Source organism: Diorhabda carinulata, chromosome 9 (assembly GCF_026250575.1).
Source record: "Diorhabda carinulata isolate Delta chromosome 9, icDioCari1.1, whole genome shotgun sequence".
In the NCBI taxonomy this organism is placed as follows: Eukaryota; Metazoa; Arthropoda; class Insecta; order Coleoptera; family Chrysomelidae; genus Diorhabda; species Diorhabda carinulata.
Genome location: NC_079468.1, coordinates 21,767,740 through 21,789,073, shown reverse-complemented (window position 1 = coordinate 21,789,073; position 21,334 = coordinate 21,767,740). Strand labels below are relative to the sequence as shown.

Here is a 21,334-nt window from a genome sequence, read left to right as displayed (position 1 = left end):
AGTACATTTTTTTTGAAAATCTATCACTAAAAAAATCATTTTATTCAGAATGACATTAAAAACGTGAATAAATGCGTTTGCAGCAACTACAATTTTGAATAAGGGACTTGTAGTCAGTAAATTTGAAATTTTAAAATGAGAAATATTATCGCAATAATGAAAGATAGTGATGAATCAAAATTAGTTGAGACCTCGTTAGAAATCAGTGGATTCACACATTAAATTTCTTATCTAGTACGTAGCGCGGTCCATGAGTTTTTATCCTCATATAGTTAGTTGAAGCGTTCGCAAAAATCGCACCACCTCCACTCAAATAGTGTCATAACTCGAAAATCTCTTTTATTGTACTATTGGTACTACAAAACAATAATAATAATTGCGGCAACTTTATCAGTTTTTGAGTTATCCATTTCATTATAGTAGAGATCGAACTACCAATCAGTTATTTTGAAAAATGTCTCAAATTTCAACTAATCGAAAGTGCGCAAGCGATTTCGGCCCAAAGTGAGCAAATACACGCATAATTCTGCAGTCAGTATATGATAAATACGTTGTTTTGATACGCGTCTATAGCCTTTTTTATATCTTCCAAACTTAAACAAAATCTCTACAACGACTCTCTGATACGATTGTCAAACAGAATCTAAGCATACGCTCCCTCAGATTAAGATCGAAAACTTTTCAAACAACCCTTGTATTAAATATGTTCCTATTGAATTATAATTTTCATATTTTTATATTTAAATAGTTAGTACCTAAAATGAAACATTGTAGGAACGTAGAAAAAATATTGTATGCCATTCCTGCAGCAATAAGATTTCATTATACCTAACGTGTTGTTTAATTTAACAAGATTCAATTCATAAATAATTCAAACCACCATAATATATTTTGAAGGTGTTATTAATTGAACTAACCAAAAAACTTTTCGACTCCGAATGAAAACCCTGCTACACGAAATAAACTTCTGTTAGTTAGCGACGTGTGGTCTCAAGATGTTATTAAAAAGATAAATTAAGACGGATGACTTAGAAAAGTCGTTTCCGAAAATGAAAAGACAAAACCAACTTTTTAAACAAGTTTCCTGGAGTTTTCCTTGATAGAAGAGCAGCCGATGTTCAGTTCTCGTGAATATTCCCATCAGGTAAAATTATCCTCTACGTTGAAACAATGGTGATTCAAACAGTCTCGTTGGAAACTTTAATAAAAAAAAGGAAACTACATCAATATCGTCATCAGGAATTAGTTAGCTACGAAATAAGGATAAATCTTATTAGAGTATTTTTTGAATGTAACTATATAGTTGAATATTTAAATTGTCAATTGAATGAAATGAAAATTTCGTGCTAGAGATGCGGTGATATGAACAAAGTGTGTTTTATCGATTTCTCCAGGGCTTTCGATAACGTCAAACTCTAAAAGACGTATCGAGGTTCTTAAAAACATTGGTATTGACGAAGAAGTATATATACTGGAATCAAACTGCAAAAATAAAAGTTCACTCCGAAGAAATATTTGGAAAAGCACTGGTGAAAGTATCAGATGGCATCAAAATAAATGGAGAAGCAAACAACGACATTAGATATACGATACAGTAATTATAATAATTAGAGCTACATAATATTATGCAGAAAATATACGCATAAAGTGAAAAATATGGACTCTCCTTGAGTATATCAAAAACAAAACGTGAACATTCTCCAGTACGCTTAACGATAAACGGTCAAGACATAAATCAGTAGAAATGGAAGCTCAGTAAACGCGGAATGGGACCAGGCATCAGAAATACGATCACGAATAGAAAAAGCTCGAGCTCATAAAACAACACGAAGAAACTAGATACCAGCAAAGATATTTCTTTATAACTAAAATTAAAACTAGTCAGATTGCTACATATTTTCTGTTATATGGTGTAGCGGTATGAACACCAACTGAGGCTATAATCTTTACCTTAAAAACGGAAACTGGAGTATCTCGACCACATACTAAGACATAAAAAATACCGTTTATTGCAACTGATTGTCCAAGTCAAAGTGGATAATAAGAGGAGACCAAGAAGAAGACGGTATTCGTGGTTGCACAAACTATGCCAGTGGTTTAGAATATCACCTGTTGATCTGTTTAGAAACGCTTTAAACAATATAAGAATAGCCTTGTTACCAACTTTTGCAATAGATATAGCAATGAAGGATGAAGAAGAATCCGACTAATCGACCTTGGCAGTAACCATTGTAGCATAAGTTTCACTAAATGAAGAAGTAAATTGTTGAATTGCTACCACACGCCCGGGATTTGTTCTTCATCTTCTTAATTGTACGCAGGAGTTTCATGATCGAAACAACAAATGCTTGAAGGCAAAGGATGCAGCGGGGAGGAAAACATAAGTATCACACCATCATCTTTTGCGTAGTTTACGACATCTAGATGGAAGGGTTTTCATCTATATATTACTCTACAGACACCAGAGTTTATAACTTCATGAAATAATAAATACTGCTATAGCCAAAACGGTTCTATTTCGAATATTCTCTTTGAGTACCATCAGCACATTTGAATATATCCGATTCGAAGACTTTTGAACCGTTAATAGCGTCCAACTGCTTTTAGCTATCTTACTACCGAACAAAGTTTCCAGATGCAACTTCACTGAATTATTTTCACTTCTAATATCTTATTTAGCATTGTCGCTGCTCCTTAAAAACAACCCTATATACGTAACATTCATTCCAAGGTTCACACATCCCTCAAAGAAGGTTGTATTCCGGAAAGAGCTTAAATCCCCCCCCCCCAAATATTTTTTCGCCTTCTTACTTTTATAGGCACAGTGGAAGTAACTCTTCTTCATTGTATGTACTTTATTTCTTGATTTAGTTCTGGAGCTCACTTTGAGCGTGCTTTCTATCATATGTTCAAAATGTCCCCACTCGAGATCCTTTGACTTACAAGATCCCTAGTGGTGGTCCCTTCCATTTCTTCTTTGTTTTCTTCTTCTATTTGAATTCAAAACTGGCTGTGGTCCAGCTGTTTAAATAGCTTTATACCGAGGTTTCGTAAAACTTGAAATTTATATAATTCGACGCGTATCTATATTTATTAAAACTTATTGTTGTGTTCTGCTTTTATAGTTAATCCAATAATACTATCCAGATTTTTCAAAGACCTTCAGAACAAGTAAGAAAACTGTTATAAGAGAGAAAAAATAGCTCTACTAATAGTGAGTAGTTGTTTTTGAAAAATACATTTGAAATATGTTATTGTCTGATTTTTGCTATAAAATTTTGATTGATGTTTGTTGATGGGTCCTGTGAGATTAAGGACGCTTTTATTAGATTAACAAAAATTATTCTATTTCAAATAGAAAAGTTTCAAAATTTAAAGCGAATTCGTTTAATCAAAAATAGAAACCAAGAGAGACTCAAACGTCTATAAATAATTTAATTATTTGCGTTCGTTTCAATGAAATCGCAAGCCGTGCATTTATAATAATTCAATAGCAAATTGACCTATTTAAATTAACAAGTTTCGGTTTTTTTTCATGCATATAATAAACCTAAGACGCTTTTATGTCCCTTGAATGAATATTAAACTTAAGGTCACGCTGATTCGTTCGATTTTTCTACTTTTTTTTTAGGTAGGGTGCTTGAATTCACAATAATAAAACGCGCGGCGTGTTCCTACAATTCGAAAAGAATAATGGAAGAAAATACGCTGTTAGTTAATTGCGTCGCAAACATTTTTTTTTTTCATAAACCGGATGTCTCCTTGTATTTCTACACTTGTCGTAAGATTAACTAAAAGATAGATGTAGAAGTTTTTTAATAACATACTAGAATAATCGTTTATACTCTCCATACTAGTTTTTGTCAGTAACTATTAACCGAAAGTTACAAGATACGGGTGGTATTGAACTCCAACTACACCCAGCATTTAGTTCCAACTGACCAAATGCGATATTGAAAATGCAGCGCGAAAATTTTTTGCATCTAAGCCCAAATAATTGTTTTGCGAAGGGCTCAAAGAAAACGTAGACTCAAAACCAAAGAATACGATGGTCTATATTTAGGCTTTTTTTTTGTTTGATTATTAAATATCAAAGTGGATATTGTAAATCGAGATTTATGAGATCCATATACGTAGAAAAAAAGTTACAATCATATCAACATTAACTATTGGTAAATTTCTAGAGTCTGCTTTGATAAACCTAACCTCCCTTAAGGTCTAACATGAGTTACTGAGTGAACGCTGGTTGGTGTTTTGAAATACGTTTTGAAATCGTAATTTTTGTTAAAAATCAACGTTGTGTAAAATGAGAACTTTGCAGTGGAAATTTTTTTGACACATTATATTTGCATCTTCCCTATTTTATAATCCTTCACCAAGTAGCAAGTAGCTGGTGTCCGTCTACTTTAGAACTGGGAAGAGATCCTGGAGCCACCGGCAACATTACCACCAGTCTCCGATTAATTACTGTATATTGAAAGTGGTACAAGGAGCACGTGTAGAAAATTGTAAAATTGACAAACTTTCTACGTTTGAATTGTGTGGAAAAAAAGTCTAGAAGAAACAATTCAAGCAAATGATGACGACCACGATGAAATAGAAGTTTCTGAAATGAAGATAAAACATGAGACGAAACGAATGTAAACTGTTGAGTAGTTCTTTCTTGAATTCTTGTAAAATAAATTTATACAAACGGATGTTTTGACCTAATCAACTCCCATCATAACTTGATCATCATACTACTCCATTTGCATTGGTATTGTTGTAGTAGAGTGTAATGATTGAAACAATCGATTAGCTTGTCGTTTGTTAGAAATTGCCAGTGATACGATTTTGGCAATAAATATCAGTTTTGAAATAGCCTCTTGTCACTACATCATAACATATTATTATCTGTAATAGAGAGGAGTTTGAACCACCCTTGAGGTACGTATCAATAAAAGATGCCAAGCATACAGAGAAGCATTATTTAACTGCATTCCATCATCCTTAACGAATGATTGTAATTTGAATTTTATATTACCTTATTAGGCAACATCTGTTCATAGAATGTTCAAACTGTGTTTTAATGTGTAAGTTAAACTCTTGCTGTAAATTGTATATGTTTACGAAGCAATAAAATGCATCATAATTATTATTATAGTGTCCTCAAGCTTTTTACGTCCATCGCATTAAAAGTTACTCATACAATTTTTTCGATTCTTGATATTCTATTCAATTTTATGTCGACAAAAATGTAAAATACAATCTTTCACTGCATCTCTTAGTTGGTTGGCCCGAGTAGTTGAACCTTATGCAACACCTAGACCGCGCACTGTTGCGATGTTGCGGCTTTTTTTACAATTTTGATGTGTTCAAATACTAATCTTAATTCTATGGTCTGGATCTAGGATCTAGAGTCGAAATATCAAGAAAAAACGTTTATTAAAAGTTGATTTCAAACATGAAATCTGACAAACAATCATACAAGCACGTAAACATCGCTTTAATTATTTTGGGTCTAAAAAAACTCTATATAAGAATTTCACCTGCATCAACAACAATTCATTCCTTATTTCTTAATCCTATTTAATTTCAAATGTTCTTCTTTCTTCCATAATAAGTCTATCACCTAATCCTTTTCGATATCTTTCTTCATCCTGGCTCTACATCTTCACTCCACCTCATATTTCATGTTCCAATTTATTATCTGTCATTCGACTTAAACGTTAATTCCATGATCCTCTGATGTTTTCGCTTATTTCTATGTCCAGTAGTGTTTTTCCCAAGATCCGCCTGAGAATGTTCATTTCTATGGTCTCCAAAAGTTGATTCGTTTTTGATGGTTCTGCTATATAGGTTATTATAAGTCTGTTTGTTGCTTTGAAAATTCGTGCTTTTGTTTCTTGTCTTGGTTGTTTGTAAGTTCTGAATTCATACCTCGAGCTTATTCGCTACTTGTTTTCTTACATCTTGTTGTTATGTCAATTTCAAGGTATGAATAGTTGCCTTCAATGTAAATCTACCAAAAAACCATAAGACTTGCGAGAGTCTTTGTACAAGACCAAGGCTGGACGCTGTAATACCAAGACCACATATGCAAGACAAATATTAACTTAGAAGCGACTTCTCACTTTGAATTCTCGCTTGTCTCGTCGAAACAGTAATTTTCCCTTTCCCGTATTGTAAATCTGATGCAACTGTATGTGATTGCGCATTGAAACATGCGACTCTCCACAAAAAAACTGACTTATAGAATAACATATTGTTTTAGCAACTCCCCATATGAACTTCCGTCATAAACAGACAACAAACCTTCTCCAAAAGGTACTTGATCTCCAATACAATTGTTCTAATCTCTGCATCCATCATTTTTATCAAGATTAATTGAACGCTCATCTGGGTCTCCATTGTTCTAGTGTCCAATCAACTTGAAGATGAGCGCGGATCAAATTTAGATTCGGTTGCAGTCGTTTCACGGTAATTATTGAAGAATCCATAAATTGGTTATTTCCCTTTGAAGTAGTCGGATTTCTTTTTTAATTCTTGATTAAATGAAGAGTTTAGCTTCGACGTGGTAACTCAAACTAGCTATGACTATGAATCACTAAATTGATGAGAATAACCAATTTTTTTAAAAACAATAATCCAAAGAAATATGCCAATTTTATCAAAAACATATTGTTTAAACGGAACGTAGGATATGAAGTATATGAAATACACTTTTGTGTTTCTGAGGTCTAAGGGGTGGGATTTCATTGCTAAGCGTCAATACTTTAGACGTTAGTCTTTAAATTAGCAATACCCACCTTTCACCCTTTCATATTAAGTTTCAATCACTACCAAACTTCCTAAAAGGTATTATTATTTTGGAACTTCCTCTTAACGTCCATTACGTCCAACTGTCATTCGTTTGACCCCACTGTAATCCGAGTAAAAAATTTAACGTATAATGTATCGCTGGAAGGAAATACAAACAATACAAAAGGGGACAACATGAAAAACGTTGAGATCGATAATTAAATCATCGTCGTTTATGAACAGATTTTCTATGAAAATCGTCATCAAAAGTATTTATTTATTAATACACAGGTTTATACAATGCATCGCGAGGGATTAAATAATTTTGTTGATGATTAAGATTTTCTAAAGAACAATATGATTACCGATGAGTTATATTGTCTCATATTGAGTCACAGCTAATTCTTATCGGGTTATAAATTGTCTAATACTCTTAGAATGTACTGTCTGTTATGGAGTTTTGTCTTTCTCTAATAACTCATCATCATCATCAATTTCGTCGTACTGCTCCCAGTGGAGCAGAGGGCACATGTTTCAGCAACTGTAGTGAAAAGATAATTTCGTTGTCCAATTTTGTTGACGAGTGCTTTAAATTTCCTTCTATTTTTGGCATATCTCTGTACCCACTTTCCATGTTAAGTTTATCTGTTTATCTGGATAAGACGTTTCCCTCATCCTCGCTTCCACACGTAAATATTGTCCCTTTGAACTTGAAAGAAATCGAAAAAAGTCACAGAAAGCCAAGTCTGGCGAGTTCGATGGATATTCTAAGACGGTGATGCGAGGTATCCTTCAGCTGACAAATGGTTCTCTGCAAATTGTAGATTTTTTTTTAAACCCGTTTACACTTGTGCTACAAAATTCAAAAGTCAATCGTTTGCTATGTGTGTTTGCCGTTGCCGCTGTTACGAAATTAAAAAAATTGAAATCCGTAAGACCATTCATAGTTGCCGTTTGACGTTGCCGCCTGCCGATGGTGACTTTCAACATAAACGAATTTTCTTCCTTCCCGTCGACCTTTCGTAGAAATAGAAAACAGCCACTGACATTCATTTGCGTCTATCACGTGATTTTGACGTATGACGTTAGAGCGTCATGGAGTAGTTTATTTTTCTGTTGTTTATGGTGGTCTGTTGACATGTTTTCTCTTCTTTGTTTTCCATAAATACCGGATTACAAACAAAAACACAAGAATATCACTAAAACAAAAAGCACTACTACACACGACAAAAAGAATAACAACATTTTTAGGTTAACGGCAGCAACGTCAAGTTTATTAATTGACCTCAAGGCCTAGACTGCTACAGTCACACTGATCATCCAGTTGGCTTGTCTACCAAGCTTAAGGTGAAGGAAGGACCATCAGATATAGTCATAGCACCATAAGTGAAATTAGTTACGCTACATCTCGTTTTATAGCTACACTTTACCTAACCATAATGGGTTAAAAAAAAGAGATTTATTTCAAAAATTGTTTCATATTTCTAATATCTAATGTTCTATTTTCTTTCTCTGATAATTTTTTTACGTATAACCTCTTTAAAATATCTATTAAACGTGTTTTCATATTTCAGGGAAAATGTTTTACAAACAAAAGTCATGACTTTTTCCATTCAACAATAATAACAGAAAAAATAATTAGTTGGATCGTTCTCTTCAATCATACTGGTATATCGAGAGGGCGAAAGTTTACTCCTCGTTCTAGTAACGATGCCGGGGGCGGTTATGAGAACCTAGATGACGACTAGAGGGAGAAGAGAAACAGGGGCCAAGGGCAATCGCACCGCTAACCACGATTCATCAAACTCTAGGAAAAGGAGAATGAGAGATACAAAGATAAAGTAAAGAGGAGACTGACACTGACAAGTATTGTTGTATGATGTCATCGTAGTCGTACATAGATTGCGATTCCAGTGTTCCTGCAATTGCCGGCTTTTCCTTTAACGGGCCTGTTCCTGCGATTCACATGATGTTTCCTGTCACTTTAAAGATAATTATAAGTCTAATACAAGGTTTAGAACTGTATAAGTAAAATACGGTATACAATCATTCAGTACGTCATTTCAGATACACATTTAAAACTTACTATAGCCATTGTCTTCTAATTTGAATCATTAATTGTATCAACTGAATGTCGTAAGCAGTTTCGTTGATTTCTTTAGGGTTGGTAATTGTTTTTATCGTTGAAAACATGTTTAACCGTATGCAAGTTTTATGGACATAACAAACAATCGTGCTGGTTCGGGATATTTTTTATACTTCAAAGAACAATTAAGTTGGAATACGATTTGAAATAAAAAAGTTTATCAATGATACTACAGGTGCCAGAAAGACTGATTTAAAGAAAATTTAGAATATGTTTGGAGACGACGTGGCTGCTATAGAATCCTGCACATATCTAAGGATCAGCTTATTCCAAGCAACTTTAACTTTATAGATTAATTGCGGAAGAAATTATGACGAGAGGTGCGAATTGAATAGTTTCTTCCTCATCATATTCCATACAATTTTGATCGGATTACTGCAAGCCCGGACTGGGACCAACATGTGAAGGGGCCCTCTATCATGAATTCTGAGGGGATGGATTACACCCAGTAAAGTGACGGTTCGGGGTTTTTGTACTGCAACTTAGGTAGTTGAAAACGAGTTTTTGCGCTATTTTGCCAGTTATAAAGAAGAAGATAGAACTGCCAATAATTCAAACGGATTACAAAATATAGTGTATTTAACAAACCGCAGATTGCAACAAGTATATAAGTTCAGTTTACCCGGTCGTGATTTTTGAGTTTTCATGATTTGAAAACGGCAACTTGTTTAGAAACTTGTCGCTTTAACAAATATTTTTTGTATCTGGTTATATCACGTCGTAAAAGTCTTAAATTTCGAGTACCTCAAGCTGTGCTTGCAAGCTTCAGCGGAATTTATTTAAAAATTCCGTAAAATGATTGGAGATCGATATAGTAACCAACATTTTCTCAACTAAAAGTTTGTTTAAATTTTTATTTTATACTCTCAGTTAATACATTCCTCGATACAATTTTCTCATATAACTTTTATATCGTATCTATTTTTGATCCTAAGAGATTAAGCGCGATGTTCCTCTTATAAATATTCTTCCAGGACACCTAAACACATCATTTAAATCCTGATATTATTAATGAATGTTTTAGACATATTAGGTAAATAAATTCGTTTTAATAAGTTCCGAATGAATTATTTGTATGAACCACACCATGAATTACTCGCTAGTGCATCCACATACCAATATAAAACCGGTTTAGTTTTTATGTAGCGTATTACATGCCTTCGGGCTTTTGCGGACATCCTAACCCATCACGAGACGTCAAGGCTATACCTATATACACCCGCATCGACAGTGTTGTCAGATCTAACTACAATCATCATTCATGTTACATACTTCATACATAAAGTATTGAACGAGGATACAATTTTCAAATACGTATTTTTGTGTCCTTAGTTGGTCCATCTTTAGTCTTGTTTTGCTTCTGATTCCAATTCTTATTTTGCTTTTCTCATTACGTTCTTTAAAATAATATTAAACAAGTTTGGAGACATCGAATGGTCTTTTTTGAATCCTTTGTTTATTTCTATTTTTTCTGTTAGTGTTTCCACATGTCTTACGTTGTAATATAACTTTAATTTTCTGGGTGTTTCTAAATCTTCTATCATTTTTTGTCTATCTATTAAGACAAACGGGCTTTGAAAATTTTTTTTTCAGTTGTTGTCAAGGGCTTTTTATTATATCTAAACATTTGCAGATTTATGTAACGGTTTGAATTGAAAGTATTCATCTTCAAAAATTATAATCTAAAATTCTTTTTATGGAGAAAGTACGAGATTCAAAGCGATGTGTCAAAATGCTCCATATTCCTAAAGGCCGCTTGACATGATGCAATAAAACGTGCAATGCAATGAAACAATCAAAATTTTTGAGCAGATCAAGTTCAGCTGGTTGTTTCATACAAAACCTAGCACTTGCAACATTATCGTTTTGATGCTATTTTTATTGCTCGCAAGATGAAATTCTAGAGAAAAATCTAGTTAATTTTCGAGTACAAACCGTTCATCAAGCTGCGGCAGATATCACTATTGCCAATTATTCACTGACCACTTTTTTCTTGACCATTAGCACTTAGCTTTGTTATTTTCATTTTTAAACCTGTCACAAAATATTAAATAAAATTTGACGTTAGGAATTTTTGTTATTGGTGGTAGTGGTAATGTCAAACGACATACAATATTAATCTACGAAATATTTTGACACCATGTGAAGTTGCCTTAAAAACGTCGACTGCAAATGATACAATTGCTTAATTAATTTGAGTTATTTCTTTGAGCTTCAAAATGTCATTTTTTGATACACCAAGTATTATTTTTAATAGGAACTATAAATTTTATTGTCGAGACCAAATAATTGTTGAATCTAAACAAAATAATCTAAACAACGAATCAAACATTGCAACATCTTGTCGGTGGATCGGCAACATGGTAAAACGTGATTGTTAAGCGTTCTTGTTGGGCTGGTTTTTCGCCGGCCGGTAACAGACCAACCGGTAATCAATGTTCTCGAAGCCAGACGGTCATTTTCCAGAAATAAAAATAGTGGTAATATAACAAATGATAAGTAGAATGAAATGAATGTCGATCGCGAAGCGCTGTCGTGTCTCTCCGCTTAATATCTATAAATAGACAATTTCTTCGCCGTTGCATGCGGAAGTTGTTAGTTATTACCAGACATTTTATTATTAGAATTTATGGATGCAGTCCTATATATTATTACCACCTTGAGCCGCTTTTCTTGAAAGCAGTCTGAATAATGGACACATTTTTTGACAGTTATATTCAAAATTTCTTATATATGTTGAAATATAGACACAAAAAGGTACATTGAAATAGTTTTCCCAAAACGAGTAAAATACGATTGGCGAATATTTCAACAGCTAAAGTTTCCAGAATAGGACACGAACACATAACATTAGATTTAAGTGAAAATTGCGAATTCTCATTAACTGAATTTCTTTCGCGTAATGTGTATGTATGTGATATTTTCGTAATTAATTAACAAATAAATGAATACAGGGAGAAATTGAGTAAAATACAGAGCGCTACGGGGCTACGGATCTACATATTGACGGAATAATTCTAGACAACTATCTGAAGGCCAAGGACGACTCATGTCCAATGGTTAGCGCTTAAAACTTTTACAGGGACAACATGTACAATCTGAAGATAGCGATCAATCGATTTTTTAACAAGATACTCTTTGTTTAACTCGATAAAATTCATGATTTTCGAGATATATCGATTTTTAAATTACCGTACAAGCCAAGTAAACCGTTCGCCATAAAGAGAAATTCTGAAGAAAATTATCATTGAAATTGAAATTATTTATTGAAACAAAATAGAAAATTTCTAATTGAAGGTACAGACCAGTAAGGCTTGAATTTAACCGAAGGAGGAATAATTATCGGATTTGCAGATGAATTAACCGATTAAATAAGAACCACAAACGAAAACCTTGAAATGATCGGCATATGGATGAACGAAAACCGATAGTTGTTAGCAAGACAGAACAGGTAGGGATCATAACACAAAGAATCGGTTCAGAAATCGTGCCGAAGGAAAACAAACATCTCGGAGCTTTCTTTCACAAATGAAATAAGATTGGTGAAAACAAAATGTTACATAACGAATTGGTGTACCAAACAGCAATGGAGAGCGGTACTGTGTAAAGAAGTGACGCATCTATACGAGCAGTCGCCATTAGAAAAAACGCAATGAAAGGCGCTAATTAGACTGATCAAAAAGATCCCCTACAATGCATTACTGGGTTAGTTCCAATAGAGTAGAAGATAGATAAGTGATAAATGAAAAAGATGTGACAGTAACAGAGATAAACATGAGAAAAATAACTAGAGAAATGGAATTGAATCACGGACAATGAACAGTAGACAAAACTTTTGATTCCAGAGATGAGTGAGTGGTTGAACTGTGGACTTCCAGGACATCATCCAGGATATATAAGAACATGGCATATTCAGTAACATATGCAAAAAGATTCAATAAGACGAAAACGTTTTTATGCTAAAAGTGGAGAGAGTTAAGAGACCGGAATAGGAGGAACGATTCTTCTTGAGGCTATGTCCAATAATAAAACGGTTCATATTCTAACTACCAGCTGAATTACCAGCTAGGAGCGATTAACAATATGTAGCCAAAGATAGCCAGCTGAAATCAGTCGTTTTCAACTTTGGGCCAACATACTAAAGAGATAAAGAAACCATCTTCTTTCATTTTCTTCAAGCAACAGTTATTTCATTGAGAATTTATGAAATTGTGGAAACTTTTTTTTTTCATAATCATTTTCCTTCCAAGTCCAGTGATATTCTAAATTTTTCAACCTTTCCAAAAGTCCCCTTCCGATAAAAATTTCTCACTTGCAAGTGTAACTTCAAAGTTAGAAGGTGCGTTGTCTTTATGAAAAAGTATTTTGTCTTCAAATGCGTCAACTTTTTTGTTATTTTTCCTTTTACATGATCATCCAATGATAAACACATTATAAATAACGATAGCGATAACTTTTCCGACCGATGAGATCGTATTTGCTTTTTTAGGTCAGGTCTTCTCTTGTATTGATCGTCTTGTATCGTTTCACAGGTGTAGTGATGGATCTAGGTTTCATCTATAGTTATAAAGTGACACAAAAAATCCAACTAATTTTCATTAAACGATGTAAAAAGTTGAATAAAGAGTGACCTTATTGAATAGTGACCACATATCAATTTCGTATAAAAATAAATTAAAAACAGTTCAATTAAATTAACAGGAGGCGGTTAGATTTAAATAAAATTACAGTGTGGAGTTGTGAAGTTTTCTATTTAGACTTTTAAATTGTGAAGGACTTTTTAAGCCTTCAAGAGTTTTTGAATTTGTGCTAGATGCGTTCAGAAATAATCTAATTGTAACAAAATGTTGATATAGGAAAGAAACGTGGTTTGCTAATTAAGTCGAGATTGTTATTTAACTGAGATATAAAACTTATTGAAGGATCAGTCTTCGGAAACTCAATGGAGGTTGGGTTGTAAGACATTTCTTCTAACATACGTACATATTCCAATTTTTTATTTAGATGAAGGCAAGACAAATGTTCTTCAATCTTCCTTATAGCATTGCTATTGCAATGATTTACAACTGATGAAAAGTTCAGTTCATCTAATCATTTATATAATTTCATTTCATGTTCATAAATTCGTAAAACTTGTTATGAACGCGACGTGGTTTTTGCTATTTTAACGGCATACGTTTAACTTGACACAAAATGAAATCCAGTGCAATTTAATATATCATGCCGGTCTCTATGTTTAGCGCAATAACGTCCAGACAAACCGCTTCGCTTCCAACTTGTCCAATAACAAACATCGAGTTACACAAATCCAGATGTACAGCATCGCCTTAACTACCGCCGCGAGCGTGAAATTAACAAAACTACTAGTTTACCTGAAATAATTTTATATATTTATATATCTCGTGTTGGTGCACATATTGGCATCAGTAGAGAATAATGTACATATTTTAGTCCAGTTATCAACGGTTTTTGGCTGGCAATTCTTTTAGAGATCACCGATTATCGGGAAATTCGGCATTGCAGTAGTAAAGACATCCAGGTGTTAATTCCCTTCTCAGACAATACCTTTTTAGCTATTCACGATTAAACCTGCTGAGTTTACGACAACAAATGCATGCTTTTAAACATTGTTTTAATAAAAACAGAAAATTGAGATATATAAGCTAGGGAACAGTTTGGTTTATCCAATTTTTTTATATCTCAAATATTGAAAACGACCAAATACCGAAGTGATATAATTTTTCGCTTTGTGCCCGACCAAGTCGATATGATGATGATGGAAGATCGATGGGCTACGTGAACAAATGATGAAAAAGCAGCTTCAAATAGACCTTCCGGCTAATCTACCAAGTTGAACATCTACTTCTCAAGACTCTGATTGGTAGAAGAAACAAGACGAAGTCTTAAGAAAAAAGAAAGAAGAAGAAATGTCTGATATTGTTAGCCACGACACGTCGTGGACAATGCTTAAACAGTTACGACGCGTTCTGAATGATTTAGAGAGCTCATAAATGGATCTTTCTTGTTTAGAGTTGTTAGCGTGTTTCCGACTGAGTTCGAGTGAAGTTATGTCTATGTTATTGAACCAAGTCGCTTCTATTTTATCTAAAAATAATATTGTTTATAACATCAATGATAAGAATGATTATTTTAAGAACGAACGGTATAAATAAATGCTTGGAAAAGTGAAAGAAACGAACCGCTTGAAGGAGAGCAAAATGGCCTTGTAGTTTCATGTAGAAATAAGCCTACAATAAAGATTTTGAAATTTTCAGTTATTTATGTAAATTTACACAACATATTGAAATCGTGGTCGGTTTATGAGCTCTCTAAAGCATCCAGGACGCATCCTGGTCCTTTGAGCAATGTCCACGACGCGCCGAGGTCTACAAAAACAGACAAAAACGAAAAATACTTACCGAATTATGCGTCATTAAGAAAAAGTTATATTGAAAATGAAGTGATTATCTTTATTTTACCAAGGAAAAATTAAAACTTGTACCAACAGATTTTCAGTCATAACGATAATTGACCATTACCTGTTAACAAAAAGTTCAAAAAATGTGTGACCGGTTTTGAAATAATAATTTTAATAATAAATTTTGTCGATAAACTTCATTGATGAAAGAAATAATACAACAAAAAGTGAAAAAGTAGCCATGTTTGTGGTTTATTATACATTTAGCTCTAGCTACTTCACTTCAAGTTGCCTGCGATGAGGATCTAATATTTCTGTGGAATATATATATACAGAAAGATTGAAATCTTGCTCATTAACTCATATTTTTGCGTTTTTGTATCGACTCTTGAATGAATATTCTTTTATAAACTTCAACCACTGTATTTTCAGCTACTACATCTTGAAATTGGTGATAGAAATTCCGTGGTTTAGTAGGCTAGTTTCCAGTATGTTGGTTGTGACAAATAAGACGGTGTTCCTTCAACAGCTCTATAAAGAATATGAGGATGAAATGTTTTTGCTTTCGCTATCAATCCAAAATTTCTGTCACAACCAAAAATTTATCGTCTACTTCTTCACATTAACATAACGAGAGCTAACAAGGTAACTAAACTTTTTTTTATAATCATTTTTCTTTTAAGTTAAAGTCCAGTGATGTTCTAAACTTTTTAAACTTTCCAAAAGTCCCCTTCTGATAAAAATTTCTCACTAGCAAGTGTAACTTCAAGTTTAGAAGGTGCGTTGTCTTTATGAAGTCTTCAAATGCGTCAACTTTTTTATTATTTTTCCTTTTACACGATCATTCAATGATAAACACATTATAAATAACGATCGCGATAACTTTTCCGACCGATGAGATCGTATTTGCTTTTTAGGACAGGTCTTCTCTTGTATTGATCGTCTTGTATCGTTTCACAGGTGTAGTGATGGATCTAGGTTTCATCTATAGTTATAAAGTGACATAAAAAATCAAACTAATTTTCATTAAACACTATATTCGTCAGCCACTATATCGTCGGCTTTAGTCGCAATCCTAGTAACTCTATAGCCACAAATTTTCAGTAAATAGAAAAAGACGATGAAAAAAGTTCAATGCAGATTGAATAGTGGCCACATATCAATTTCGAATAAAAATAAATGAAAAACAGTTCAATTAAATTAACAGTTGTTGCGAACTTTTCTATTTAGACTTTTAAATTGTGAAGGACTTTTTAAGCCTTCACGAGTTTTTGAATTTGTGCTAGATGCGTTCAGAAATAATCTAATGGTTTGCGAATTAAGACGACGATATGACAAAATCCTTTTTTATGCCTCTATCCGTAATTCCACGGTTGTCCAGTACCATTTGGTGAACTTTTTCGTCCCGAGCTCTCGTCGTCAGTCAAGCTGATACGGTCACGTTTGAATTCATATTTTACGGTTGTAATGATGATCTTCTAAGGGTTATTAATTTTCCGACGTAATGCGCGATATTTGGATTTGATGTATATGGGAAACACATATTGTGAACCACGGTTTGAAATATCTTATTTTATGTTTACATGAATCAAACACGCATCTTGTACGGATAAACTTTGGAATATGTAATTTTTTTTAATTGTACAAAAAATGTTTTGAATAATGAACCGATGTAATCATGTTATAAAAATATCTCATCTTTTATATTACAGTTTCACAATTATTGGATAATTTCCTCACAATTTATTGAATAATTAAATTTATGGGTAATCAACTTAATACTGCTCGGTAAACCTCATTAAAAAACTTCCTAAATGAGTCAATATACTATAAATATTTTCTATGAATAGTACAGGCAAATCAGGCGATTTTGAGCTAAAGCCTTAAATTAAATTGGGTGGTTTTGATTTTTTAGATTCTGGGAGGTTCTGGGATACTAAATAAGTCTAGAAACAAAATTACAGGCAAGGATTTTCGAAAATTTGGGACTTGGAACTCAAAAACAATTTGAAACGCGTCAAACTCAAAAGCTACGAGGAATTCGATAAAAAGTGCTGAAGCAAAAAATGTACAGCATAGAATTCTCTACAGATAGACCTTCAAGCATTTTTTCTTAACCTCAAAATGGTTTCGTGTATTCAAAAACATTTTGAATTGCGGATAACTCGAAAACTATGAGCATTTCGAAACAAACTGCCGGGACAAAAAATGTGTATCACAACATCTGTACAAAAAAGGTTTAAATTTTTTACTAACCTAAAAATTTTCATTATAAAATAGGTTGGAACGCTCAAAAATATTTTGAATCGCGAATAATTCGAAAACTACGTACATTTTTGTGAAAAGAAGTCTGTGAATATTGAAATAATAATCAACCGAGAACAAAGATAGTGATCATTATTGGGTTTTTTAAAAGTTAGTTCAATTGAAACCAAGAAGTGTGTCATATACATGAAAATATTGATAATAAGACGAACGACAAATCTCTCGTTGGAATTGCATGTTTATATGGCGAGTGACAAATATATCCATTGAAACTTCAAGTGGCCAATATACCTCTTCATCTCGCAAGATTTTCGAAAATTTCCCAAGTCGAAAATAGAGATCTTAAACATCATGATGTATTTTGATTTTTTGAAAACAAAGTAGTTTTCCAAGAGTTGGAGCAGTTTCCATTGGCCTGGATTTGCACTGGAGAGAATTCGCGAGCGGATACTCCGGCGATGAAAGAGATTTACTCAGAAATAGTTACTCCAATGAAAAAATAACTGGAAGCTTTTTTTGTAGAAAAATTTGTGCTCTACATTTTTTGTTTGGGAAGTTTTTTTCGAACTCCTCTTAGTTTTCGAGTTATTCGCGTTTCAAACTCTTTTTCAGTTACAAGCCCCAAAATTTCGAAAACCTGAAAATTTAGGCAAATTTAGACAAGCGCCCAATTTAATTTCGGGTTTAATCCTATTTTACCTGTACTAGAATTCATGTTTCAAGAGTGTGGCATTCAACTGCATTTAATTTCAAACATGACTACAGTTTCGAGCAAACAAACAGTTTTGCAATATGACAAAAAATTAATGTTTTTGTTACCGGGCCAAGGTGAAATATAATTGAAATCAAATTATGACTACTATTGTTCAGAGCAAATAACCGGAAATTTAACGTTTGTCAAGCAAATGATTTACACCTTGAGAAGATTTCTATGAAACTAGCAGCTGAGGAAATTTTGAAAATCCATTTTGGTATTAGTAAAATTTTGAAAGTTCCAAGAAATTGAAGCTTCAATAAGGTTTCCACAATGGATTAAACACAGCTATACAAATTATAACAATTTAATATGTCGTCTAAACCGTAATATTTTGTAATAACGTAACGTTTTTGAAGAAAATTCGTTGTTTCCAAATCTAAATACCTTAAAATATTTCAATTTTCATATGTCATTTCAATTTTTGTCAAGTTTTGCAAATTGTTTTAACAATAATAAATTTTTGTTATAGAAAATAAATTGTTTATTTGAAAATAAGTAAATTTAAGAAAAAATTTGTCGCGTTGTGGAATTCTTGTGAAAAATATTGTACATAACTAGCTGGAAAGTGAAGAGCATTCCTGTGTTATTTCCACATTTACTATTTAAATCGATCTTTATGATAAAGCCTACCAAAAATTTGGTTTGATTTTTCAGTGCATTCATGTACCTGAAGTTCGAAACGTTTTTTTCAAAACGAAAATCAAAATAAAAATTTTACATACAAGTACCATTAATGATGTATACAGCAAGAACGAGAGGATTCGGGATAAAACAACCCTAAAGTCACCCTTGTAATGCAATCCCTATCATTTATTTTGAGCGAAAATAGAAAAAGACCGAGTATAAGTCTGAAATTCTCAGGAATCAACGGTCGAGACGATACTACCCCCGGAACATTCCCTAATCATCCCCCCACTTACGCAGCTGTTAGCAATCAATTAAAAAAAATTGACCAAAGCCGAAAATCAATCTGAAATTTTCAGGATTTACTAACAAGGCCATAAAAAACGTAGAAAACAAATATAGACACTATACTACCCCCGGAACATTCCCTAATCATCTCGCCACTCACAGAGCTGTTAACAAGTTTCTAAAAATTGTTTCTGATTTTTTTTTATAAATTATATTGAATAAGAATCGTGAGAAATCCCGTTTTGAGGTTACTACGAAAAGATGTTGTTTTTGACATACATTTAAATATGAAAAAATTATGAAAAAAAAACTTACCTTAATACTATCGTAACAAGCTATAACACGACCGTTCTGGACTTCGACGTTGGTGGCTGGATGTGCAAATTTGCACTCTGAATCCGGCCTGGAGCACTTATTTCTCTGGAACTCCCTACATACTTCCAATTGCAACCATCTGGAGTCTTTTCCATTCAAAAGATTATTCATGTTGACCATAGCCATTTTGTCGATATTTGTTTAATATTTTTTAAATTGAAATCGAAAAAGTTCAACTTATCACACGCAAAATTACTTTGTTCACCGAAGTGCGGACGCGATAATGGACGTAGCGCGACTAAAATTCAATAGGTTTCAGATCAGGTAGATTTATTGTCCATTGTTCCGTATAAAAAAATAAACACTTTCTATTTTTCTGCGACGCTAGATATTCGTTATATAAATGTTATTTTACTGGACTAGATTTTTACTTCTCTTGCACAAGCGGGTAGCCGAAAGCAAAGCGATTGTCGACAACGATTTGTTTATGTAGAGAAGAAGTTCTAGCGCATGGTATCAAGTCTACTGTGTGTTTGAAGATGCTGCGACGACGACTGGACTACTGTCTTCCAATTCTGCAAAGCAAAAGCAACAATTAGTATACGAGTTCTAGCGCCCCTCTTAAAATTACTCTACGGCGTTGCCAAATATAAATATACTTATATATATATATATATATATATATATATATATATATATATATCCGTTTCCGGATACAAATATTTCACGAAAATTTTTTGATAATCTTTATTAAACGGTTTATATCAATCTTAAATTTATTTTATAAATAAAAATGTGAATGAAAATTTCTGTGTAGAATTTGAAAATAAAATATACAACTAACTTAAATATGAATCAAAAACATTATCGAAAAACGAAACTAAAAAAAGTGCATGGAAATTCTACAGTACTGACGATTTACTCGCTTACTGCATTTCCCTAAATTAACTATTGAAAAATATAATACGAGATGTCATAAAAAGATTTGAGAAACAATCAGAATGTCTTTTTTTGTAAATTATTAATTTCCTTTTTACCTTTTAGTTCTTAGGAGAAGTGTGATTTGTAGACTTGGGGTTTTTCTATTTTTAGGCATTTCAGAATAACAATATTTTATTGTAACTTTAGTTAAAATCCCAGTGAATGGGTAAATCGTTGTTGAAAACTGCTCAATCAAAATTATTAAACTCCTAGAATCTTTTACAAAACGTAATAAAGTTTTGAAGTTTTTCAAAATTATGCAACGTAGTAAACGTAATTGCTCGAGTGTTCTATCACCAAAAATCGAACTGTGTTTGAACGGCACAATGCTATTGGTTTCGAAGTCATAGAAAATGTTTCCAAGTATCTGTGAACAAGTCAAAGAGTACTCGTACGACAATACGTTCTGAGTAGTTAACCATTAACAGTGTCTCTATGATAGGAATGTCAAATTTGACATATCTGAGAACATTAAAAAGCCATCAATGTGATGAAAAAATGAAATATCAAAAAGAAAACATACATTCGTTTATAGATAATCAAAAAACGGAATCGGAAACAAGAAAATTAAAATTTTTAATAATGGTTCATACACATAATGCTGTCATAAAGCTGACAATGATAAAAAACGTCTAAATAATTGAAATAAAATTTATAATTCTATTTAATAAATTTTATAACGCTATGAATCATTCAATTCACTCGATTTTTGAAATCTAACAACAAAAAAACCTATTTTTTATCTTATTTTAATAAATAC

General features: G+C 32.9%; 1 protein-coding gene across 20 annotated transcripts in view; it reads right to left on the bottom strand.

Annotated features, from left to right (window-relative positions):
• The window catches only part of LOC130898343 (protein muscleblind), a 559,833-nt gene that overhangs the window by 430,269 nt on the left and 108,230 nt on the right, over positions 1-21,334 (bottom strand). For all 20 annotated transcript variants that reach the window (XR_009059888.1, XR_009059886.1, XR_009059889.1 and 17 more), the window contains exon 2: positions 19,594-20,168. Coding sequence is in view for 15 of the 20 variants with exons in the window: in XM_057807588.1 (XP_057663571.1) it covers positions 19,594-19,779 (186 nt within the window). In the remaining 5 variants the exon portion in view is untranslated. The remainder of the gene's footprint in view (positions 1-19,593; positions 20,169-21,334) is intronic.